Source organism: Tauraco erythrolophus, chromosome 4 (genome assembly GCF_009769465.1).
Source record: "Tauraco erythrolophus isolate bTauEry1 chromosome 4, bTauEry1.pri, whole genome shotgun sequence".
NCBI classification, from domain to species: domain Eukaryota; kingdom Metazoa; phylum Chordata; class Aves; order Musophagiformes; family Musophagidae; genus Tauraco; species Tauraco erythrolophus.
This window is the reverse complement of record NC_141468.1, coordinates 852,313-876,562: the sequence shown is the minus strand read 5'-3', so window position 1 is coordinate 876,562 and position 24,250 is coordinate 852,313. Positions and strand designations below refer to the sequence as shown.

General features: G+C 65.0%; 2 protein-coding genes across 2 annotated transcripts; one reads left to right on the top strand and one right to left on the bottom strand.

The window, feature by feature from the left end:
• Positions 1 to 3,569: 3,569 nt before the first annotated feature.
• ARF5 (ARF GTPase 5) lies at positions 3,570 to 6,641 on the bottom strand. The gene is made up of 6 exons (XM_086609751.1): positions 6,575 to 6,641; positions 6,400 to 6,480; positions 5,099 to 5,208; positions 4,658 to 4,729; positions 3,789 to 3,914; positions 3,570 to 3,656 (listed from the first exon to the last, which is right to left on the bottom strand). The coding sequence occupies exons 1-6, from the start codon at positions 6,639 to 6,641 to the stop codon at positions 3,570 to 3,572; spliced, it is 543 nt and encodes a 180-aa protein (XP_086465877.1).
• Positions 6,642 to 8,236: 1,595 nt separating this feature from the next.
• GCC1 (GRIP and coiled-coil domain containing 1) lies at positions 8,237 to 11,868 on the top strand. The gene is made up of 2 exons (XM_086610206.1): positions 8,237 to 9,283; positions 10,252 to 11,868. Exons 1-2 carry the CDS (start codon positions 8,237 to 8,239, stop codon positions 11,554 to 11,556), a joined length of 2,352 nt encoding a protein of 783 aa, XP_086466332.1. The 3' UTR covers positions 11,557 to 11,868.
• The last annotated feature ends 12,382 nt before the right edge of the window (positions 11,869 to 24,250 follow it).

Here is a 24,250-nt window from a genome sequence, read left to right as displayed (position 1 = left end):
CACACGACATCATGGCAGTGGGCACCGGCGCAGGCACTGGGTGCTTCTGCCCGTCCCTGCCCGGATGTCGGGGTGGCACCGGTGAGCGGAGCCGGGGCGCAGCCCCAAGCAGACGCTGCCCAGCCCCCCCTGAGCCAGCCCCCCTGCAGACCCCCAGTTCCCCGTTGCCGACACGCCGGGGATGTTGTGCCACCCTGGCAATTGCCCATCACTGCTGGAGAGCCCCCGAGCCGTGGCATCGCTCTGGCACACCCCGGCACGGAGCCGGGAGGTCGGCGGGCAGGACCGTGGGGCGCAGCCAGGACCAGCTCCAGCCACCCCGGACCCCACGCTGGTCCCTCCACCAGGTTGGCACAGAGCCGACAGGCCCCGGCCACGCGGCAGATCCTGGATCTAAATAAAAAGTTTGGAATTTCTGCTTGGTTAGAAATGGAATTTCACGGTGGAGCCAGGGCAGAGGCGCCCGGCGCTGGCGCGGAGCACCGCTGCCAGCTGAAGGAATGGTTTTATTTGGAGGAAAATGACCCTGTGCTCCCGTGCCTCAGGCCAACGCTGGGCTCCAGCTGAGTTTGTGTCTTTTGCAGCCAGAAAAAAATCATTTCTAGAAGAGAAAACTGTTCGGGGGGCTCCTCCAGGAGAAAAACCCTCCCAGGAGGGTGCAGCCGCGCTCTCCGTGTCGCTCGGTCTTGGAAAAATCCCAGGCCTGAGGACGTCACTGGAGGGTTTTGCTCACCTGTACCCACGGCACAGCGGCCGTCTGTCTGTCCTGGCCACCTGGCTGAGCTGCCGTGGCATCCTGGGACCCGTGGAGAGGCGGGCTGAGACCTGCCCGACTCATGGCATGAAGTACCAAGCAGCTCCAGGGAACGAGGGCATCGCTGGTGCCTGAGCAGATCCACGAGCCGGAGGTGACCGTGGATGCCCTGGGCCACCGTGAGCCCCCAGTACCCACGGGCTCCCTCTGCCCGCGTGCCGCAGCCTGTGCCACGCCGTGGGCTGCCAAGTACCCAGCATAGCTGGGGCTGTGAACAGCTGGCACGGCGGAGCTCCACGCAACACCCCGTTTGCAGGGGCCCCCCTGGGGCACCTGGAACGCTGCGGGGTGCTGGGAGCCTGTGGGGAACCAGCCCTCGGGGTGCCCAGCTGCGGGGAGGGGGCGCAGGGCAGGACCCCCCAGCACTCCGGCAGCTCCTACACGGGCACCGTCCCACGGCGAGTCCCTGTTGGCACTGCGGTGTGGTGGGGGGTTCCTTCCCCGGCTCGGGGTGCAGCGGGGGTGCTCCCCACCCCCCTTTGCTGTGCCTGTGCAACACCCTGGGCACCGGTGAGTTCTGCATCCTCCTCCTGGGCAAGCAAGTGGGCAGCAAGCTCTGCTGCCTCCACTCCACTGCCCTCCTGCCTGCCCTCCTGCCTCCGGGCTCCTGCAGCTGCCAACTGAGCGACCCAATGACCTCAGCGTGGCCAAGGGGACAAGTCCTGGCCACACTGACTGCTGGAAGAGAGAGGGCTCTGGCACAGCCGGGCACCCGCTGGTGGTCAACACCGACGGAGAACCATGGGGGCTGGAGGCGGCCAGGGCAGAGCGGGCAGCAAAGCGGCAGGGCTGCAGAACCCATCGTGGCACGAGCGCTCCTGTGCTGCCGGCGTGGAGGTGGCGGCAGCAGGGTGCCCAAGGGATGCTCCATGGCCCTACAGCTGGCATTTATGGCACAGTCTGTCCTGAGGGTGATGGCCGGGCCAGGCTGGAGGAACTGGTGCTAAATGGGGCATTAAATTATTCCAGTGAGTGACTGTCCTTTTGTTCCCTGGCTCTCTGGGAGCGGGGCTGGACACAGGTCACCCAACATCACCGTGAAACGTGTCCCACCTTGCTGGGATTAACCATCCCCCAGGAGCCGTGGCAGTGAGTGAAGGCACCGGTGCCACCTTGTCCCCGGCTGCAAAGCGGCTTTCGAGGCTGGAGGCTGCTGCGGGCATGGGGAGGCCGTTTCTCAGCCACCAGCTGGGATGTGGCTTCTCCAGGTCCTTTCTCGGTGCCCGAGGGTTCCCTGGCCGTGCTGCAGACCAAGCCCCGTGCCCTGCAGAGGCCAGGGTGGACGTGAGCAACCAAGGCCACGGCTTAATCCCCACCTTCCATCATGGGGCCACCTCGGGTATGTCTGCCTCTTGTCCAGCCTGGGAGCCCTGTGCGGTGCCGGGGGCCCTGCTCCCAGTGTCTCTGCACCATGAGCGATCCCGGTCCCAGCACCAGTCCAGACCACAGTGCTGCAATCCCAGCTCCAGCACCAGTCCAGACCATGGTGCTTCAATCCCGGCTCCAGCACCAGTCCGGACCACAGTGCTGCAATCCCAGCTCCAGCACCAGTCCAGACCATGGTGCTTCAATCCCAGCTCCAGCACCAGCCCAGACCCCATGGGGACAGTTTTGGGGGGCAGCCGGGGGGACAGCCAGTGTGACCCCACAGGGAGAGTTTTGGGGGGCAGCCAGCACCAGGCTCAGCTCCCTGCAGGGAGCATACTTGTGCAGGGCACACAGCTATGCCAGCGCTCCTTACCAGGGGGCCCCCCCGTGCCCCCCCATCCAGGCACGGCACTGCCACTGCCCATCCCCACAGATGCCCCGTGTCCGTCGCGTCCTACCAGCCAGCCCTGGGCCCCCAGGACCGCGCCGCTCCCCCTCCCCACGGTGCCCGCGCCTTGGCCCCTCGCTGCCAGGGTGCAGCGAACGCTTGGCTTTGCCCACTGCCACTAATTACAACCCAATTAGTGCTCCTGTGGCACGTGGCCTGAGCTGACCCCGCTGGGCTTTCTCCCCGCGTGGCCCCAGCCCTGGGGCTGGTAGCCAGCCCCGTGCGGGGGCACGGACCCCAACAGCAGCCCAGTGCGGTGATAAAACAGGTCAGCTGCCATGCTGGCACCAGGGGATGAGGAAACGGGCATCAGAGCACATCTTGGGCCCTCTGCCCACCCCTCTGTGCCCCAGCACAGTGCACACGGGGGGGTGTTATGGCCCAAATCCCCGCGCCCCGGGATGCTCGCGGAGGATGCACATCGGGGAGCGAAGGTCTAGGGTGGCACCGCAGCCAGCCAGAAGGGCGCCGGGCGCGGGGTACCAAGCGGTGGTGTTTAATCACTCGATATACGACAGCACGTTACGCGGCCACACGCCCCCTCCCCGAGAAAGAGAACTATAAAGTCTATCCAAGGATAAAAAGCAGGATCCTTCTCGCCCCGCAGCGGCAGGGCTGCCTCCCAGCCCCGCTCGGCCCCCGCCGCCGGCTCCGGGCGAGGGTCGGGGACACTCGGGGACACGCCACCCCGGTGGTGCCAGGCAAGCTCCCGCGGATGGCACATGCAGGGGGGGAGGACGGCCAGCACGCAGCGGTGCCGGGGCGAAGGCAGGAGCTGCCCGAAGAGTCCTCGAGGTCCCAGTCCTAAGAGACGAGGCTGCTCTGGGGAGAAAGGAAAACGACACCCCCACGCCCCCCAAATAAAAGGAAGAAAACCAAACGAAACAGCAGTTGGAAGAGACGTGCCCGGCTCATCCGGTCGCCGTGCCACCGGCCCAGCTAGCGCTTGGAGAGCTCGTGCGATAGCCAGTCCAGCCCGTCGTAGAGCCCCGTGCCCTGGGTGGCACACGTCGCCTGCACGTACCACTGCGAAACAGAGGGAGACGGAGAGGAGGGCTTGGGGCGCTGCGGATCGCTCGCCCGGCGCTCCCCAGGAGCCGCCCCGCGGGTCCCTGCCGCGGGGACGGGGATGGTGATGGCACCCCCCCGGGCACTCACGGTCCTGCTGCGCAGCGTCTGCAGCCCCAGCTTGTCGGTCAGCTCGCTCACCGCCATGGCGTTGGGCATGTCCTGCTTGTTGGCAAACACCAGCAAGACGGCGTCCCGCAGCTCGTCCTCCTGCAGCTGCCGAGAGAGCGGGCACGGCTGAGCTGGGCGCTGCCAGCTGGAGGGCGGCTCTTGGGGAGCCCTCAGGGAGCCTCCGCAAGTGGGATGTGGCACGGACAGACCCAAGGAGCTGAGAGGACTCTCCAGCTCCTCCGCTCGCCTCCAGCATCTGCCCTCCTGCCCCCATCACCGCCCGGAAGTCTCGGTGGCACCGGGATGCTCTTTGAGGACCACCCGTGCCCTCCACAGCAGGGACGCCCGCATTGGAGCATGGGGCTGCAGGGACTGGGGGCACGATGCTCTCCAAACCACGGCAAGGAGGCAGCGGGCACCTGCCCGTCCCTTCTCCCCGCTCTTGGGCTGCGACACGCTCTGCTCCGGCTTCCCTCCCAAAGGATGCTCTGCCCCCCTGGCAGCCACGACCCTCGCCTGGCAGGTTGGCTTTTGGACATTTTTTCCGGGCACTGCCTCCCCTCCCCGTGTGCCCTGGGCACTCGGGTAGCAAACCCTCACTCGGTAAAGCCTAGAACCACGTTTTCTTGGCCATTTTCCCCTGTTGCAATCGCTCCTGATCCCTACAGGTCCAGCCTCTGCCTGTCGGATCGCCGTCGGCTCCGGACGGATGCCCCCAGCTCCGCGTCACGGGCAGAGCAGGGGTCTCCTCTCGCACCCACCCAGGCGTTACTGCAGAGCCGGGCGAGCTGGAGGAGGGCTGGGGGATGCCCACCTCCCCGCCAGACCGAACCCCCCCCATCACTCACCATCTTCTGCAGCTCGTCGGCAGATTCCTGCACTCGCTCTCGGTCGTTGCTGTCCACCACGAAGATGAGACCCTGCGGGACATCCCAGTTGCACGGAGGAGACGGGAACGTCCCAGACGGGCTGCGGCCACCTCCCATCCAAGGTGGAAAGCGGCCCCGCTGGGCCCCTCCGTGCACCCCCATCGGAGCCAGAGCACCCCGGGGACGCCGCTGCCCCCTCACCCCTCGCCCGCTCCTCCGCCGGACCCCTCTGCCTCGCTCCCCCCGCTCCGATGGATACCCATGTGCCGTCCCACCGCTCCCACCGCACCAGGGACCAGGACACGTTCCTGCCCCCGCTGACAGACCCAGTCCGAGCAGGACCAGGCCACGCGCTCCGGCGAACCCCGGGCCAGCCCCGCCGCGGCGGATGAAGCTTATCCGTGGCCGGACTCCGCGTACCTGGGTGTTCTGGAAGTAGTGCCTCCAGAGGGGTCGGATTTTGTCCTGGCCGCCCACGTCCCAGACCGTGAAGCAAATGTTCTTGTACTCCACCGTCTCCACATTGAACCCTGTGGGGGGGCAGGAGGGGCATGGGGAGAGGGTGCCCCTGGGCACAGCCGAGCAGAGGGCCTGACCCGCTCCCAGTGCTCTGCCCAGTGCAGTCCTGGGGCTGGTGGCCCCAAACCTCAAGGGCACATGCCCAGTGCTTGCTCAGTTGCTTCCCACTGCCAGGACCTTCTCCCCAGAGCTGCTCTCCAGCTGGTACCGGGCTTTGGCGTTGCTCCTCTCTACTTGGCATTCCCCTGGTTGAGCTCCATGAGGTTCCTCTGCCCATTTCTCCAGCCTGCCCAGATCCCCCTGGACAGCGGCACGACCCTTTGGTGCCCGATCACCCCTCCTGGCTCGGGACTGTCTGCAAGTGTGCCGAGGGAGCCCTCTCCCCATCGCCCAGGTCACTAATGAAGATGTTCGGTAGCGCTGGCCTGCGGGGTACCCCACGGGTGACCAGCCACCCTCACCCAGTGCCTCAGCCCATTCCCAATCCACCTCTGTCGGCTTGCAGGAGATGCTACAAGTGCTGAGCATCCCACCGCAGGCTCCGCGCCCCGCATCTGGCAGGACAGCAGCCCGCCCTGCCTGCCCCGCTCGGGCAGACCGGACCCGCACGGGCTGAGCGACCTCCTGCCCATGAAAGCACTTTCCGGACCGGAGCCAGACCACGCCGGCAGAACCGCTCCGGCTCCGTGTTCACCGCCGCGGGGCAGGTGGAGGGCAGCAAACCAGGGCGGCACATTTGGGTTCACGTCCGCTGTGCTGCACAGGTTGGGGCAGGTGGTCTGTGCCAACCCGTGCTGGGCACCGCAAGGGGCATTTTGGGGTGCAATCTGGGCTCCCCAGTGGGCACCACCCACGGCTGTGCCCCAGCACCCAGACAGGCATGGGATAACCGAGGGTTACGGCTGGGCGGGTGGGGCATTGGGTGTCCAGTGGCACATCTCACCCCTCGTGGCCTGGAGCTGCCCGGGGTGCACCAGGGCTTGGCTCGGGGGACCCACGGGAAAGCGGTACCCGGGTGGGCAGCACGGCCTGCGGGACGTGTCGGGGGGGCTCTGCCCGGTACCCGGTGCTTGACGGGGGCCCTGCCCGGTGTCCAGCACTCAATGGGACCCTGCCTGGTACCGGCTGTCAGTGGCAGGGTGGGGGGCCCTGCCCGGTACCCGGTGCTTGACGGGGGCCCTGCCCGGTGCCGGGGCACTCACCGATGGTGGGGATGGTGGTGACGATCTCGCCCAGCTTCAGCTTGTAGAGGATGGTGGTCTTACCGGCGGCGTCCAGCCCCACTGCAACGAGGAGGCAGCGTCACCGGCGCCCGTTACCGGTACGTGCCCCGGCCCCATCCCCCGCCCGGCGCTGCTCCGCCGCCCCCGCGCTCACCCATCAGGATCCGCATCTGCTTCTTGCCGAAGATGCGGGAGAAGATGGCGGAGACCGTCAGGCCCATGGCGGCGGCGGCGGGAGGGTCGGGTCGGGTCGGGTCGGGTCGGGTCGGGTCGGGTCGGGACGGGACGGGACGGGACGGGACGGGACGGGACGGGACGGGACGGCCGCGCTGCCCCCGCGCTGCCCCCGCGCTCCGCCGCGCCGCAGGCCCCGCCCCGCGCACCGGGCCCCGCCCCCGCCCCCTCAGGCCCCGCCCCTTACGGACAAGCCCCGCCCCCTCGGGCGCCGCGCACAGCGGGGACCCGCGCGCCGCCCCGCCCCATAGGCCACGCCCCCCCGGTCGGGTGTAGCCCCGCCCCGCCCCGCGCGCCTCTCCGTGCCCCGCGGCCGCGCATGCGCGTTTCGCGGAGGCGGCCGGCGGAAGCGGATGTCGGCGCGGAGGTGAGGCGTTAACCGGGGGGCGCGGGACCCCCCCCGTGTCCTCAGTCCCCCGCCACGGCGTCCCCCCCCCCCCCGTTGCGGCTCGGCAGCCCCTCCCGTTGCCTCCGCGGCTGCCCCGTCCCCGTCCCTGTCCCACCCGCCCGCGCTCCCCTCCGGCCCCCCCCCGGCAGGTCGTTTGCGGTGGAGCAGCCCCCCCTTCCCGCTGGGAGCCGGCAGCGGGAGGGTTAACGGCGCTGCCGAGGGGCTGCTTCTCTGGGCGGGGGAAAACGGAGCGGCTCGTAGGCGTGAACCCCCCCCTGAGTGAGCTGAGGGGGGGCTGCGGTGGCAGATGTGGCTGCGGGGGGTGTCCAAGTTTTCTCCAGCTCCGACTGAGAATCCCAGAATCACAGAATGGTTTGGGTGGGAAGGGACCTCAGAGATCAGCCAGTTCCAGCCCCTCTGCCATGGGCAGGGACACCCTCCACTGCACCAGGTTGCCCAAAGCCTCATCCAGCCTGGCCTGGAACACTGCCAGGGATGGGGCAGCCACAGCTTCTCTGGGCAACCTGTGCCAGTGCCTCACCACCCTCAGAGGGAAGAATTTCTTCCTTAGATCTCATGGAAATCTCCCCTCTTCCAGTTTAAAGCCATTGCCCCGTGTCCTGTCACTCCACACCTGTGTCCAAAGCACCTCTCCAGCTTTCCTGTAGCCCCTTTAGGCACTGGAAGGTGCTGGAAGGTCTCCCCGGAGCCTTCTCTTCTCCAGGCTGAACAGCCCCAACTCTCCCAGCCTGTCTCCAGAGCAGAGGTGCTCCAGCCCTCACATCATCTTCGTGGCCTCCTCTGGACCCGCTCCAACAGCTCCATGTCCTTCTTGTGTTGGGGACCCCAGAGCTGAAGGCAGCACTGCAGGGGGCTCTCAGGAGAGCAGAGCAGAGGGGCAGAATCCCCCCCTTGATCTGCTGCCCACCCTTATTTTGATGCTGGAGGCACCTGAGTTGTAGCGAGAGCGTGAGTGTCTGCGTTCCCCCCCCCAGCACCACCTGGGCCCCGCAGCCCCCAGGGTATTTGGGTGCTTCGCTGCCCTCAGCACGGTGATGGGCACATTACGGAGTCAGCAGCTGTGGTGCCCTGAGGGGGGGTTCAGAGGTGGTCCTGCTGAACTCGTGCCCATCACAAACGTGTCTTTGCTGCTCGTTCAGCCCTTGTGCTGGTTTTCTCCTTTCAGACTGAATCATGGAGAAGTTTGGCATGAACTTCGGAGGCGGCCCGAGTAAGAAAGACCTTCTGGAGACTATTGAATCGCAGAAGAAGCAGCTGCTTCAGTACCAGGTGAGGCTGAAGGACGTCGTCAGAGCCTACAAGAGCCTGCTCAAAGAGAAGGAAGCCTTGGAAGCCAGCCTGAAAGTCTTATCCGTGTCTCACGAGGCAGACGTTGGCTGGAGCGGCGCTCAGCCTGCCTCGGTGCCCAGCTCCAGCTCCTCCTTCGCCGATTCTGCTGACGACAGGAGCTCGGTTCACAGCGAAGATAGCACGGGGACAGCTACCAGTGCGGACACTGCGGCCAGTTTGGCCAGTGCCAAGGGCGAAGCAGGGCCTGAGGATGAGAAGCCGGTGGGCGCCGCTTCCGCTCTCAAATCGGAAGAGGCGAGCGGGTCAGAGAGCGGCACCAGCACGAGCAGTGGGGATGTGCCATCTGCTGCTGGTGAGGCTGACAGGAGAGTGCTCCAGCTGAAGACCCAGCTGGCCACCCTGACCAGTGCTCTGTCAACAGTCACGCAGGAGAAGTCCCGCATGGAAGCCTCCTACCAAGCAGACAAGAAGAAGATGAAGCAGGACCTGGATGACGCCGTTAGGAAAGCAGAGGACGAGAGCGAGAAGCTGGAGACGGAGCTGAAGTCTGTCCAGGAGCAGCTAGCCGAGACCAAAGCCCGTCTGATCACGCAGCAGCACGACCGAGCTCAGGAGCAGAGCGACCACGCTGTCATGCTGCGAGAGCTCCAGAAGCTGCTGCAGAACGAGAGGACCTTGCGCCAGGATGCGGAGCTGAAGCTGGAGGAGACCAGGGAGGCGCTGGCTGGGAGGGCGGGCATGGCCGAGCGCGCCGAGGGCTACGAGCTGCGGATCAAGCAGCTGAGCCAGGAGGTGGAAGACCTGAAGAGAGAGCTGCAGGCTGTCCAGGAGGACAACAAGAAGCCAGACCCCCGGGTACAGGAGCTGCAGGAGGAGATGGCCAACCTCAAGAACCATTTCCAAGTGCAGCTGCTGCAAGAGATGAGGAAGGTAATTCCCTGTCTGGGCCCTGGAGCAGCTCGCTCCGTGGGATGTATCGGCAGCGACTGGGGCAGGGTTTGAGGCTGGAGGAGTGTTAATTCCCCTTCCCAGTCCTAAACGAGAGCCAACTGGTGGCAGGAACTCTGCAGAGCAGGGAACGAAAGCAGAAATGCTTTTAGTTTGTCCCCCAAATTCACAAATCTCTAAAAGGCAAGGCAGCGTGGTGGCTTCGGGAGGATTCTACATCCTAGAATGCACCCCAGAATCGGCGTCCCTGGGGTGTATCAGAAGGGGTGTGGTGAGTAGGTCAGGAGAGGTTCTCCTCTCCCTCCGCTCTGCCCTGGTGAGGCCACATCTGGAATATTGTGTCCAGGTCTGGACCCCTTAGTTCAAGAAGGACAAGGAACTGCTGGAGAGAGTCCAGCGCAGGGCTGCGATGATGATGAAGGGAGTGGAGCATCTCCCTTCTGAGGAAAGGCTGAGGGAGCTGTACTGGCCTATACTGGTCTCTTTAGCTTGGAGAAGAGGAGACTGAGGGGGGACCTCATTCATGTGTATAAATATGGAAAGGGTGACTGTCATGAGGATGGAGCCAGGCTCTTCTCAGTGGCATCCAATGACAGGACAAGGGGAAATGGATCTCAGCTGGAACATGGGAGGTTCTGCTTAAACATGAGGAAGAACTTCTTCCCAGTAAGGGGAACAGAACACTGGAACTGGCTGCCCAGAGAGGTTGTGGAGTCTCCTTCTCTGGAGATGTTTCAAACCCGCCTGGACGCGTTCTGGTGGGATCTGATCTAGGTGGTCCTGCTCCGGCAGGGGGACTGGACTGGATGATGCTTTGAGGTCCCTTCCAGTCCCTGACATTCTGGGATTCTAGGGGAAGGGGTGGGAGTTCAGCAGAGCAGGATGAAGCCCCAGAGCTCCTGCCCAGGGTGCTGAGCTGATCTAACCCTCCCATGTCTCTCCGCCCTCAGACGGCGCAGGCCGAGGAGCAGCTCTGCCAGCACGCCCAGGCGGAGGAGCGGCGTGTGGCCGACTTGGAGGGCCAAGTGTCCGAAGTGTCGGAGCTCCTCGGCAGCTACGAGAAAGCCAAGCAGAAGGACCAGGCGGTCATTCAGAAGCTAAAGGACCGCATCGTGCAGCTGGACCTGGAGAACAAAACCCTGGCCATCGCGGCCTCCAGCCGGTCCCCCGTCGACGCTCACGTAGAAGAAGCCAATCTTGATGTCAACGTTCTCAAGGATAAAATGGAGAAGCTGAAGAAGCTCTTGCAGGCGGCAGCCAAGAAGAGTCAGCCCGCTCTGGACGTGGAGAAGCTGTGTGAGCTGGAGCCGCCGAAGGGCAGCGAGGCTGGGGATGGCGAGAAGGCCACTGCTCTGTACTACCAGCAGGAGCTGAAGCAGCTGAAGGAAGAGTTCGAGAGGTACAAGATGAGGGCACAGGTGGTTCTCAAGAACAAGTCGGCCAAGGATGGCAATCTGGCGAAAGAACTGGAGGAAGCTCAGGAGCAGCTGGCTGACCTGAAGGAGAAATACATCGTGCTCCAGCTGTCCTCCGAGGACATGGAGAAGCAGCACCAGCAAGACATGGAAGCCAAGAAGCAGGAGTTGTCCCGGCTGCAGCAAACTCACAGGCAGGAGTTAGAGCGCTGCCAGCTGGACTACAGGGAGCGGGCGCTGAGGCTGGAGGAGGAGATGCACAAGCAGCGGGACCGAGCGCTGGCGGTGCTGGCGGAAAAGGACCAAGAGCTGGAGCAGCTGAGATCCCTCACGTTGCCCTACGGGCTTCAGGGGTCCAAAACGCACCTGGCACCAGGGACTGACGGGACCAGCGGTGACTCCCCAGGCAGTGATTCCTCGGAGACGCTCCCCCAGGCTCTTCAGCTCCCCGCCACCAGCGAGCCCACCTTCTTCCTGTACGCGGAGCAGCTGGCTCGCAAGGAGGTGGAGATCGTCGCGCTGAGGAAGCAGAAGCACAAACTGGAAATGCAAGTTCACCAGCTCCAGGAGAAGGTCTTGGTTGAGGAGGAGAAGCACCGGGAAGAGGTATCTGCACTTCAGAGCGAGATCGAGAAGAACTTCCGAGACAGGAGCAGGGAGGGAGCCAACCTGGAGTACCTCAAGAACATCGTGTATCGGTTTTTGACGCTGCCCGATGCCCGGGGGCGCTGGCAGACCCTCACTGCCATACTGACCATCCTGCACTTCAGCCCGGAGGAGAAGCAAGCCGTGGCCAAACAGTCGGCGTGCAGCAGCTGGTGGCTTTCTGGGAAGAGATGAGCCGGTGGCTTCTGCACAGGAGCAGCTCCTGATGATCAGCCTCACTCCTGGTGTAACTTCTGTCCCGCCGCGTGACGGAGCAGGGAGCTTTCGGCAAAGAGTCGGGCTCCAGCGGGTGCTCTTGGCACTGAAGTGGGGTCATGCCAACTATTCCGGTGGGATCACAGCGCTCTCTTGTCCTCTGGTGTGAGAACTCGCTCTGAGTTGGGACTCGATTTAGAAAAAAATAATAAAATTTAAGATACTGATGCTTTTTGAAACACAATTTTAAAAAAATCCCTGGCTGACAGGCGTGGGGTGAGGAGCTCCATTAGGGTGGAGCTTGCCTGTACCCTCCAACGCCCGGCTGGTGACTCAGAAGATGTAAAATAACGGAAGACAAAGAGGGATGAGTTGGAACTGTCAGCCTCGTCCTAATGTGGAAAATCTTGAGCCATTTCTCCAAAGTTTTTTGTTGTTTGTTTTTTTTTTTTTTTTACCTAGAGCCAAATTTATCCCGGTGGATAGAGCAGCTCCCCGCAGCGCCGGGCACCGCGGGTGGCACAGCGTGTTACGGTGTGTGCGCTCTCCTTACTGACCAGGGGTTCTCTCCGCAGTCACCGGTGGCTCCCAGGAAGGAGGAATATCCTGAGTGGTAATATCCAGGATATCCTGGTGGCTCCCACGACAATGACCCCCCACCAGTGCCAAACCAGCAGGCGCCGCGTAGTGGTTCTTCCAGAGCAGCCCTCTGAGCTCCTCACGCTGGTTGAGATGGGAACGGGGTGTTGCAGAAAGCAAACGGAGGAAAGGCTGGAATAGGCACGCCGGCCCTTCGGCACTCGTTTTCCGAGCGTTTTTGGTGAAGTTTTGGCTGTTCCGCAGTGTTTTGAGGAGCAGGGCATCGCTCCTGCTGGGATAGAAGCAGCAAGAGCGGCGAGGGGCTGGGGAGCCCGGCTCTGGCAGGGTGAGGATGTGCCAGGCAGAAACCGGAGCGTGTGCTTGGAACATCGGTGGGCTGGGTGGGAAGGGTCGGGGCTCGGGGAGCCACGGCGTGCCGGGGCGAGCGGCCGGCAGGCTCGGCGCGGGACCAGTGCCGGCATGAGCAGACGCCTCTCCTCTGCCGCGGTGGGAGCCTGACTTCCCTTTTGTTGTCTGAGCTCTGCGCTCCGGTGCCTCGAGAGCCGACGGGCTGGAGACGGGAACGCACTGGTTCCCCCTCACAGCCCGTGGTTTCACCAGTGGAAGGGCCGGAGCAGCGACTGGTTTTCCCCTGTTGCCGTCCCTTCGCCTTCCATCCCTCCCCTGCCGGGTGATGGTGGGGACCAGGAGAGCAGCCCCCTGTCTGGAGGGACAGACTGGGACCCTGGGATGGGACATGGCTCTGGAAAGGGACACACAAGGTGGCATGAGAGGGCTCGGTGGCCGCGGCGAGCCGGGTCCTGCCTGGTCCGCGTGGCCGGGGGGCAGTGCGGTATCTCGGGGCACATTGCGCGGGAGCGTCGGGCTCCGGAGCGGGACAGATTCAGTGGGATCAGTGGGATCAGCGGGATGGGTGTCTCTGTCCCAGACACCGGGGGCCGGGGTGGGTGCCGATGCTTTCTGCAACGAAGGTTCTGCCAGGGCAGGAGGAAAAACCAACCGCACCAGCTCTCACGTGTCCGGTGCTGCCTGTCAGCAGGAAGTTATCCGAAACGGGAAGGAGCATCTCTGCGAGGCCGGAAGCGCTGTGCTGGCTGCATCTCCTGGAGGAGTGCCCATCGGGAAGTGTTTGCTGGTGTTGAAATGGTCACTGCTCTCCCAGACCCAGGGAGGGACGTTGGGCGTCCAGAGCTGCGGGTGGCCACTGGGAACTGGCTGCTCCCAGCTCCGCTTTTGCTGGAGCTTCCAGAACTTTCTCGTCTGCGCCGGCAAAATCTCGCTCGAGTTTTGGGTTCACGCACCTGCTTTGGTTTTAATTAAAGCACAACTTCCCGTCCCGGAGTACGGGGAAAGTTCTGTTTTAACAATCCCCCGGCTTCTCCCGAGTCCTGGAGCCAACTTGATGGAGCAGCTGCCAATGCCGTGCCGCCCGGGGAGGAGCTGCTGCGCCCTGGCAGTGCCAGTGCCTGCGGCAGCTCGCGCCAGCTTAGCCGGGTCGTGGAGCCGTCACCATTCCAGCTGGACAATCCCTGCTGCTCGGCGCAGGGCACGTGCTGCTCGCTCACCCACCAGCGCATGGTCCTGGCACGGTTGTGGCTTTGCAGCCGGTGCCACTCTTCCGCCGGAGCGTGCCCCGGCACACGTGGCGAGGCCGGCGTGGCGCACGCTGCTTCTCTCGCAGCGTCTCGGCACAGGGAAACTGCAATTCCAAGTGCCCGGGATGCGCGGAGAGCTTTGGCAGCTGAGCAGGATGGGGTCCTTTCCCCTCTGGGTGCTGTGCCGGTGGTCCCTGTGCCATCAGTGCCACGTTCCCTGGATCCCGCTCCACAAATCCCACCTCGCTGGAGGCAAGGGCGGCGCTCCGGCTAACGCAACCCTCGGTGCCAATTTCTCCTCAAAAGATCTGCAGGGAAAATGTGCCCCAGGCAGAACCTGTGCCCGCTGGAGGGGACGATGGCAGCTGGCAGTTCCTCGTGCCAGCATGGCAGAGGGCCGGGCTGAGGGCATCCCACGAGCTGGTCCCACGTGCTGCTCTGACGGAGGCAGCGAGGTCGGAATTGGGGAGTTTGTTCCCGGGAGCGTTTAGTCTCAGGCTCCTCGGCTTTGAAACGCTTCTGGACGCGCGTCGAGAGGATTCTGCTGGGAAGAGCCCGGTCTCTGGTCCCAGTTTGGAAAGGCGGAACCGAGTGGTGCCTCTGGGGATGGCGCCGAGGTCTCACCCTGCGGCAGCAGGAGCCGTTCCCGCTGCGCGCGGGGCTGACCATGCATCCTCCTGCCGCGGATCCCTGCTCTCCCTTGGCCCCGTGCTCCTCGGGAAGAGCCCCTGCCGGGCCGGGGGGTCACCCGGAGCAGCTCCCGGGCAGTGGTGGGTTGTGATGGTCGTCGGGCACAGCGGGACCGACTCTGCTGTCCCCGGAGCGGTGTAAGGTGTCTCTTCCCCACCCGTGGGTCTGGGTTCCTCCTATACTCTGTGCCCCTCTCCCTCCTCCTCCTCCATCCCCCAGACCTTCCCCCACATCCCTCCCTCTTTCCTCTCTCCGTTCAGCCAACACCCCTGAAATAAAAATTTAAAAAGTTTTTGGAAGCGGAACTCGGCTCGCTGGTGACGTGTGGCTGGAGCGGTGAGCCGTGCGGGGCCGGGGGTTTTCAGCTCGTGGATTCGACCTGTCCTTGCAGGAACATGAGTGTCTCGAGGTGGGCACGGGGCACCCCGGGATGGCATGGGGCACCCCAGGAGGGTACGGGGCACCCCAGGAGGGTATGGGACACCCTGGGAGGGTATGGGACATCCCGGGAGGGTACGGGGCACCCACTCAGCCTTGGGGACAGTGTTAGGTGCCAGCTTGTGCCAGACAGAGGTGCTGCGTTCAAGCATCAAGGAAACGTAGCAGAGAGAAGGCTGAGTTTGCTGGGTTTGGTGATCCTTGTCCGCACGTTTTACGGCGGGGTGGTTGGTGCCAGGACCGGGTGGGACTGGGCATTGCTTGGCCCGGGGGGATGTTAATGGCTCGTCAGAAACCCCTTGATTTCAAAATCGTGAAAAAATTGTCGATTTTCTTAATTTCCTCAGGTCCCTGTGAGCACAGGAACACAAATGCTTCCTTCCTGCACCCCCAGTCCTGTTTCTGTGCCCATGAGCGGGCACAGAGGAGTTTGGCACCAAGACCTGCCCAGCTCTGCCCCATGGGGTGCTCAGCCGAGCGGGTCAGGGGAGAGGTGGTGCCACCGCAGAGGGGGTCCCACTCCACCCTCGGGGGACTGAGCCCCTTCTCTCCTGGCTCATCTCAACTCGGTGCCACACAGGCACCCGTTCCCCTGCGCCAGGTACGTTCTTACCCAGGTTTCACACACATCTACACGTTCATGTGCCCAACCTCTTGGTGTTGGCAGAGCAGCCCTGCCACGGCACACTGGCACAGTCCGTGGTCTCAGCACTGGCCAGGGCGCTTGGCTCTGGGGCTCGCCTTGCATGGGCTTCCTCTGCCCCGCTGACCCTTTTCCCGTGCCTCAGTTTCCCCTTTTAGCAAGAAGTCTGCCTGCACCTATAGCAGCAGATGTGGGGGTGCCCACCCCTGCCTGCACGTGCCAGTTTGTCGTGGGCAGCCGGGTGGTGCAGGGCACAGAGAAGGGCCGTGCTGGCATCCGCACTCCCAGCACCCGGCGTTCCAGCTCCCTGGCGCGCAGGAGGGAGGCGCGACGGAGGCTGCCGGGCGTTCGCCGATCCCCTCCCTGCTCGCAGGGCTGGCACGTAGCAGCCTGTGGCTGTGGGGAAGCTCCTGCCACCCCGGCTCGGCAGGTTCCTCCGGCTGCGCCGCGTGGCCGGAGCCGCGGCCGTGTCCCCGCAGACGCGGCGTGGAGGGAGCCCGGGTGGCAGTGGCTGCGGGAGCTGCTCCGGTGCCAGCGTCTCCCGTGCTGCCAGCCAGTTCCCAGGCTGTGCCAGTGGCAGGGAGGAGCTGGGAAGGCTCTTGGCTCCCGACCACCCGCCATGGCCAACGGAGAGGAACACCCGTCGGCTCTCTCGGATAACCAGGTAAAGGCGCATGTGGGAAACTGGGAGAGCTGGGAAAGCTGCTGCCAAACGCTGCTGCGGATCCTGTTCAGGTCTCCACCGACGGGGTGTCCCTCCCGCCGCAGATGGGGCACAGCGCTGTGGGGGGCTGCAAAAAGTGGCCACGGCTGCCAGCGAAGGGGTCCCAGCTGCCCAGCCCAGGGCTGTGCCAGCTTGTGCTCACTGGAGCCCCAGCGGCGCTTCCCGGGGTGCCCGCTCCTGCTCCGCCATCTCTGCGTGGCTCACGGAGCCACGAGAGCCATCCGGCTCCGGCAGTCTCACTGGTTCTTCCCCGGCAGCCCCACGCCGCGCTGTCTGGGCGCCACGCTCAGCCCCACACCACGCTGTCTGGGCACCATGCTCAGCCCCACGCCGCGCTGTCTGGGCGCCGCGCTCAGCCCCACACCGCGCTGTCTGGGCGCCACGCTCAGCCCCACGCCGCGCTGTCTGGGCGCCGTGCTCAGCAGCGTGGCCCCGAGCGGGACGCGGCTTCTCGGTGCTCCCCAGCCCCGGGCGAGGGAAAGCCGGGCGCTGCGGTGAGCTCGGGAGGGCGCAGCCGGGAGGAGACCTCCTCATGCTACCACCACCCAGGGGTCCGTCCCACGTGGCAGCACCGCGGGGCTGGTGGGCAACCGGCCACCAGCCCCTCCGCTTTGCCAACCACCCGCGAGGGGCTCCAGCCCTGGGCGCAGCCTCCCGGGGCAGATGCCCGTCCCACAGTGACACGTGGGCACCGGCTGCCTGCTGCTGCTTCGGCCAGAGGTGCCCGAGGGAGCAAGTCCTGCTGTGCCCGGGGCACCACATCCTCCCACGCCGTGGGGCAGCCGAGGCTCTGGCCGCGGCCCCGCTGCAGGACGCCTGAGCCCGCGCTCCTCGACATCTCTGCCCATCAGGTCTTCGTGCTGACGTGCGTCTCCCTGCCAGCCTCGCTGCTCAGGTGGGTGCTGCCCCCATGGCTGTCCCTGTGGTGCCAGGGGGAGGTGGCAGCTGTGGCTCTGCCTGCATGTGGCATATATGGGCATCCCCCATGCCATAGCTGTGCCAGCCCCTGCCCACCTCGGGGGAGGCTGAGCGCAGGATCCCTGCCGGGACGGATTCAGCGGGAAGGCGCCGCGCTGGGGCACCAACCGCTCTGCTCCGCCGGGACGATAACCGCCAGCCCCATCTCTTCCAGCCTCCTGGGCAGCGGGTCCGTCCTTGCTGTCGCCTCCTGGCAGAGGCGGTGCTGCCACATCCAGGTGAGTGCCACTGGCTCCCGGGGCACAGGGATGGGTTTCGGCCCCAGCTAAGCCCGAGGCAGAGCCGGGCCAGCACCGTGGCTGCTGGGCTCGATGCCCAGTGGGGCTGGAGTGGGGCAGGAGATGCGGGACACCCACCAGCATCCGGAGAGCAGCCCATCCCAGCTCCACTCCCGGCCGGCACGGGGAGGGACGTGGCCATGGCAGCTCTGCAGAGCCGGGGAGCGGCTGCCACCCCGGGGTGACGCTGCCAGCCGGCGCTAACGCCGTGTCCCGTCCCGCAGCTTCGCCCCCTTTTCCTCCTGGCCCTGGCAGATTTCCTGGCTGCCGCCGTGCTGCTGAGCATGGCCACCATCCAGCTGCTGCCCGCCCCGCTCTTCGTCCCGGCGTACGCTGCCTGCCCCTACGGACGGATGCTGGCCACGGTAAGGGGGCAGCTGGCACCACGGCCCAGCTGGGGGCTGAAGTGTCCCCGGGGAAAGCCCAGGGTGGGGAAATATTTCTCCTATGGAGAAACAGCTCCTGTTCCCCCTGTCACCGTCCTGAGCCACCACGGTTGGTTCCTCGGGGAAACGTGGCAGCATTTCGCCCCGGCCCCAGGGAGGGAGCGCCGTGTCCCCACCGCAGCGTCCCTCTCGCCGCTGCCGTGCCCCGCTGCCAGCTCTGGGATGGCGAACCCGAGCGCAGCCGGAGCAAAGCAGAGCGCGGCTCTCCCCGGTGCAGACGTGCTCTCCCCATCGTGCCCCAACTCACCCAGCGCCTGTGGCTCCACCGCCTCCTCTCTGCCCTCCCTGGTGCCAGGACCCTGCTGCGGGCAGGGCTGCTTCCCTCCTGCCCCCAGGCTCATCCCACTGGCAACGGGGCCTTTGCCTCAGCCATGCACAGGGACCAGGACCAGGAGGGGCTCAGCACCATGGGGCCAGCTCTGCTCCACTCTGCCCAGCTGAGCGCAGGGCGACCATCAGCGTGGCTGCAGGCCTGCTGGCAGGACACAGGGGCAGAGCCCTGTTTGTGTCACCCAGAGCCCAGCGGGCAGATGGAGCCGGGTGGTCAGTGCTGCCTGCCCTGACAAAGCCCCCGGCCGGAGAGACCACCTGGTCCTGCTCCCCCTCCCTGGGTGGGCACAGGGGCAGCACGAGGCCGTTCGCTCTCGGTGCTGCGCGGCTCCGAGTGCTGCTCCCGGCACAGCCGTGCTGGGGGCACAGCGGGATGTCAGGGCACAGAACTTGAGGAGGGACGGGGAAAGGTGCTTTTGGGGTGCTGGGCACAGCAGGAGCCCCTCTCCCTCTTCCTCTCCTCTCCCAGACCTTCTACGCGGTCTCGTTCCTGATGGTGGTTGTCTACGCGTACGAAGCGTACCGCGCCGTCCACGGCGGGAGAGCCTGGCACGTGGCAGCTCTGCAGGTCGGTGGCCCCCTGCCACGGTGCAGCCGGGCATCACCCTTCCTGCTCGCAGCCGCTCCGGTCCCCTGGGAGGACCTGGAGAGCAGTGGGGGGATCCGAGGGCAGCCCCATTCCCTGGGTGTCGGTGGCTTCCCCCGCGCCCTGCAGAGCGGGGCTGGAGCCTCGAGCTGCTGCGAGACGTCCAGCCCCGGGTCACTGGCGGTTTCCTCCTGGCAGGAGCGGAGCGGGTGCCTGGAGAGTGCGTGGCAGGGGCTGCCCTACATCCTGGCCTGGTAGGTGCCCGCCGCTGGCCCTGAGCCCCTCTCCAGCCTGAGCAGGGCTGTGGCACGACGTCTGCCCTCCCAGCTCTGCCCAGGACGGGATCGGACACGCTCACCTCTGCCTCTCCCTGCAAGGCTGGTGCCAGCGCTCACGCTCCTGGGGCAGCTGATCGCCCGCGGCACCTCCGTCACCGACATCGCGCCCAAAACCATCAAGACTGTTGTGCCGTGGGAAGGGAACCGCTCCCACGAGAGCTACAGCCTTTACTGCTCCAGGTACACCGCCGTCCTGCCGCCCCGACCGCGCAAGGGGTGCCGGGAATGGGCACCCCCCTGCAAGGGGCACCTCCGGGTGGTGAAGGGTTTGGGGTGGGGGAAGGAACCAAAGAATGCCCCCGGGCCGATGCTGTGGCATTAGGGGACCACCATCAACATCCTCTGCCCTTTCAGCTGCCTGCTCCTCATCCACCGTGCCCAGGATATCTGCTACCAGGTGAGCGCTGCCGGGTGCCCGTCCCCCCCGCTGGCCCCTTTGCCCATCTCGCAGACACCGCTGCCCAACACTGCCAAGGGTGGGTGGGCTTGGAAGGGCACTGGGGAGGCAGCGGGTCCGAGGTGCGTGGATGGGGCAGGGGGTTCCCCGCTGGAGCAGAGGCCAAGGGGCAGCTCCCAGCTCCGGCAGCGCCTGGCACTGGCTGCTCCCGCGCCGTGGGGCTCGTGGCACGGCTCAGCTCTGTCCTGGTGGAAGGAGCCGCTCGGGGCAGGGCTGCCCCACGGCCCCGCTGATTTCCCGTCGCCTCTCAGTACGTCGGTCGGAAGGACGTGGGCCTGGAAGGGAAAATCATCTTCTTCTTGTACCTGCTGCTGGTGCTCAGCGGCTGCACGGTGAGCCGGCGGCACGGCGGGGCGAGCGCCAGTCCCGGCCGTGGCAGCCCACGCGCCCCGGCTGACGCCGCTGCCCGCCGCCCAGCTGCTGTACCGCAGGGTGAAGGTCTGGTGCCGGAGGAACGCCGCGACGCCCTTGCTGGCCCTGGAGAAGGACGGCTTCGCCGGCAGGAGCATCCGCAACGTCAGCAAAGTCTCTCACTACTTCCAGCTGGTTTTCCTGCTCTGCTGGGCGCCAGGCAAGTCGGAACGGTGATGGCCGCAGCTCCCGCAGCCCCGGCAGGCAGCGGCCGCCACAGCTCCTGCTCCAGCCCCTTTATCCCTGGGCTGGGGCAGCACCCAGGTCCAAGATGAAAGGTTTAGACTGAAGAACCGCGCAGCCCCCGGGTGCCTGTAGGAGCCCGTGGCTGGGCAGAGCCAGCCAGCCCCGATTGCTGCCACAGGGTCCCACTGGCGGCCGGTTCAGCCCACCCCACTCTTGCAGTGACCATATCTCATCCCTTTGGGTGCCCACTTGTCCTTTCAGCCCTGCAGAAACCTGTGGCAATGAGTTCCCCGAGGTCCCCGGGCAGCGCGTTGGGAAGGACCTCGCTGTACACCCACGCGCTTGTCCTACGGAGATCCCTGTGCCATGGGAAACGGGCTGTGACCGGGGAAGGGCATTTGCCACTCGGAGAGGGGAAACTCCTGATGAAGCATTATCGGAGAGAGGGAGACCAAAGAGTCTCCCACCTTTTGTCTCACCTCCTTTTGTCTTCTACCCACAGCCTTCCTCCTCACCCTCCTCTCCTTCACCAGCATCAAACCTGCCTCGGTCTTTTTCCTGTACGTCGCTACAGTAAGTAAAAACCCATTTCCTGGGCTCCGGAGCTGGGACGTTTGCCCCCATCAGAGTGTGAGTGGTGATGGGGTGGGGGGACCCCGCTGGGATGGGGGTGCTGTGAGAACTGGGCGAGGGGAGTGGGAGCACACTGGTCCCTGCTGACCGGAGCGATGCCTCCCTGGGCAGGGTGAGCTCTGTGGGTGCTGCCAGTCCACACCAGTGACACTGACCCGGTGCCACCTGGGACGGGCGCAGGGCAAAGGCCCCGGGTTGCTGGTGGCAGCCCTGCTCCCCGCCCGGCTCTGCCAGGGCTCATCCCTGGTTCGGTTGGCGTTTCGCTCCGTAGACCTTCCCGGATGCCTTGGTTTAGTTGCCCACACCGAGGGGGAGGCCACCTCCCATGTCACGGGCTGGTCCCACGCGGCTCCTCTCCGGCACGGAGAGGGCGATGGGGTGCGCAGGGCTCCGGCGGCGCCGGGCGGCCCAGGGGCAGGGAAAAGCCGCTGCCATCTCTCCCGCAGGCCCTGACCATCTCCCTCCAGGGCTTCCTGCACAGCCTGGTCTACGGGTGGCTGCGGCAGAACTTCCGTCAGGAGGCGGTGGGCCAGAGCCCCTCCGTGCGGCACCACCGCGGCCTCAAGGCTTTCTACGACGAGTCCCTGGGAGACGACCCCTAAGCCGCCACCTCGTCCCGCTGCCTCCGGGTTCCCCAAAGCCTCGGCAGGGTTTGCACATCCCCAGCAGCTCATCCAGGGGCAGGATCTCTCCAGACTTGGCTTCTCGTGCCTGGGAAGGTTCCAGCAGGGTGCGGGCAGGTTTCCGACAGCGGCGGGGGGCTGCGGTGGCTCTGCCCCGGTGGGAAGCCCACCCGTAGCCCGTCGCCGCTGGAAGCAGCCCGACTTCCCACTGCCTGCACCGCGCAGACAGCAAAACCACGAGCAGCCGCCGCACAGGAGAGGGATGGACCAGGGCAGATGTGCCAGGAGGTCTCTGGATGAAGGATGCCCTGTTCTGCACCACCACCGGCTCGGCTGTCGGCGGCAGCGGGGCACCGCGGGCTCACCAGCATCCAGGTGCTGGCGGCACACGGACAATATGGCAATCCCCAGAGCTTCCAGCAACTCGTCAACTGGGACTATGCTGGGGAAGGTGGTGGTGCTTTCTGTTTTGTCTGGTCTTGTTGCGGTGTTAGGCTTTCTGCCGGAGCGCGAGCCAAATTCCTCCGCGGGGCTCAGGAGAAGGTGCTTCCAAATAAAGGTAGTATGGTTGAGGTGCTCCTGGGCTTTGCTGCCATTAGACCAGTAACGGAAGCAGGGGGTGAGCCAGGCACCCCATGGCTCCTTCCTGCCTCGGGGGAAGGTCCCTGGCCAAGGCCATGCCAGCGGAGATGAAGGAGCCGTCGCTGGGGCTGGTTCTGCCCTGCAGCCCCCTGCCAGGCCCCAGCTTCTCCACTGTCAACTTAAAACTGGCTCCAACACTCGCTCATACCTTGTGTGCTTCGGGGGCCGAGAGCCCTCGAGCACCATCACCCTTGGGGGTGCCAGCGGGGGCACGCTCACCCCCATCACGCAAATGGACACATAAGGAGCATCTGGAGCCCTCCAGCCCAGGGAGAACATCTCTGGGCATGAGCCGGGAGTGCCAACGGAAGCTGCTGAGGCTGGGGATGGAGATGGTGCTGAGATGGGCCCAAGTACCGGTTAGCAGAGGGGTGTGACAGCCCACAAGGGCTGCGGGGGGTGACAGGGGGTCTGGGGGGGGTTCTGCCCAGGGGAGGTGGGAGCACGGACCGACCGGGTGCTGACTTGGCAGTGGCTCCTTCCAGTGCGTCTACTGGAAGTGTCCCATCTGCCACCCAGCAGCGTGCTGTTTGGTGACTGCTGGGACTCCTGTGCCACCAGAAACAGAGGTCAGGAGTGGGGTGAGTCATATGAAAGTTGGTTATTCCCAGCAGCACAACGCAGAGGTTGCTGGGGCAGCACAGGGACAAATTCCCAGGCTCTTAATACAGGCAGGAATCGGGACTCAGGAACAGGACGGAGCAGAAAAGCCTGTTAGAAGATGGGGGAGGTGGAGAGAAAAAGGGACAGTGTGTAGAAGCCGAGGTAGGAAAGCGAAAAGGATTGTAAGGACATGGAGCTGTTGGAGCGGGGCCGGAGGAGGCCACGGAGATGATCCGAGGGCTGGAGCACCTCTGCTCTGGAGACAGGCTGGGAGAGTTGGGGCTGTTCAGCCTGGAGAAGAGAAGCCTCCAGGGAGACCTTCCAGCACCTCCCAGTGCCTAAAGGGGCTACAGGAAAGCTGGAGAGGGGCTTTGGACAAGGGCGTGGAGTGACAGGACACGGGGCAATGGATTTAACTGAAAGAGGGGAGATTTCCATGAGATCTAAGGAAGAAATTCTTCCCTCTGAGGGTGGTGAGGCACTGGCACAGGTTGCCCAGAGAAGCTGTGGCTGCCCCATCCCTGGCAGTGTTCCAGGCCAGGTTGGATGGGGCTTTGGGCAACCTGGTGTAGTGGAGGGTGTCCCTGCCCATGGCAGGGGGGTTGGAACTGGATGATCTTTGTGGTCCCTCCCAACCCAAACCATTCCATGATTCCGTGATCCTATGAAGTCGGCAGCCTGAAGCGAACCTGAACTCTGCGGTGCCCAGGGAGGGCATCTGCCTGCCCCAGCGGCTGCTCCCACCATCTCTGACCGCGGGACCCTCCACCCGTGCAGCGTTCGCTCTGCCGGTGCCTCGGACACGCCGCGGGAAGGGCGGAGGGACCCGGAGCAGCAGGAGGGTGCAAGTGGCCTTAGCGAACCCCACGGTGACGTCTCCCGCCGGGGACTGGAGCGTCGGTGCCGGCCGAGAGCCCGGACAGACATCTCGTGGAGACACTGTGGGCCACGAGCAACCACCCTCAGCAGCACCTCTGCAGAGAAACCCCGTCCCCAACCCAATAAATCTACGAAGACTCAGAAACACGACACAGCTTGGCTTAATTTTTTTTTTTTTTAAACTGATATTTTCTACTACGCGTTAGTGCTTCGCTCCCCCCGTCCCTGCAGAGCTACAGTCCCTGCCCGGCCCGTGCCTGGCTCCGGAGAGGAAAATGGAGGAAGGGTTCAGCCACCGCTGGCACTCTTGGGCATCTCCCCAGCCGCCAGGCAGAGCAGCAATGGGGCAGAGGCTGCCGGTGAAACCACGCAGCTTCTGCCCCGTGAGCGCCGGGCACTGCCACCAGCTCCGTGCAGGTCTCCGCCGAAATGCCAACTCCCCTGCTACGTGCCAACGGATGCTCCAGGGCTCCTTACGGAACAAGAGTGCAGCAGGCTGCCACCCATCCTAAAAACCACTCTTTGGGCAAACATTCGGGCCCCGGCCAGGCTGGCAGATGGTGAAATGCAGTTACAGCAGCAGCGAGCAGCCC

Coding starts and splice junctions, on each gene's coding strand:
- ARF5 (XM_086609751.1), bottom strand. CDS start 6,641: ATGGGCCTGACGGTCTCCGCCATCTTCTCCCGCATCTTCGGCAAGAAG. Junction 5,209..6,399: donor CACCACCATCCCCACCATCG/GTGAGTGCCCCG, acceptor GCCCCCCCACAG/GGTTCAATGTGGAGACGGTG. Junction 4,730..5,098: donor ACTACTTCCAGAACACCCAG/GTACGCGGAGTC, acceptor GATGTCCCGCAG/GGTCTCATCTTCGTGGTGGA.
- GCC1 (XM_086610206.1), top strand. CDS start 8,237: ATGGAGAAGTTTGGCATGAACTTCGGAGGCGGCCCGAGTAAGAAAGAC. Junction 9,284..10,251: donor TGCTGCAAGAGATGAGGAAG/GTAATTCCCTGT, acceptor CTCCGCCCTCAG/ACGGCGCAGGCCGAGGAGCA.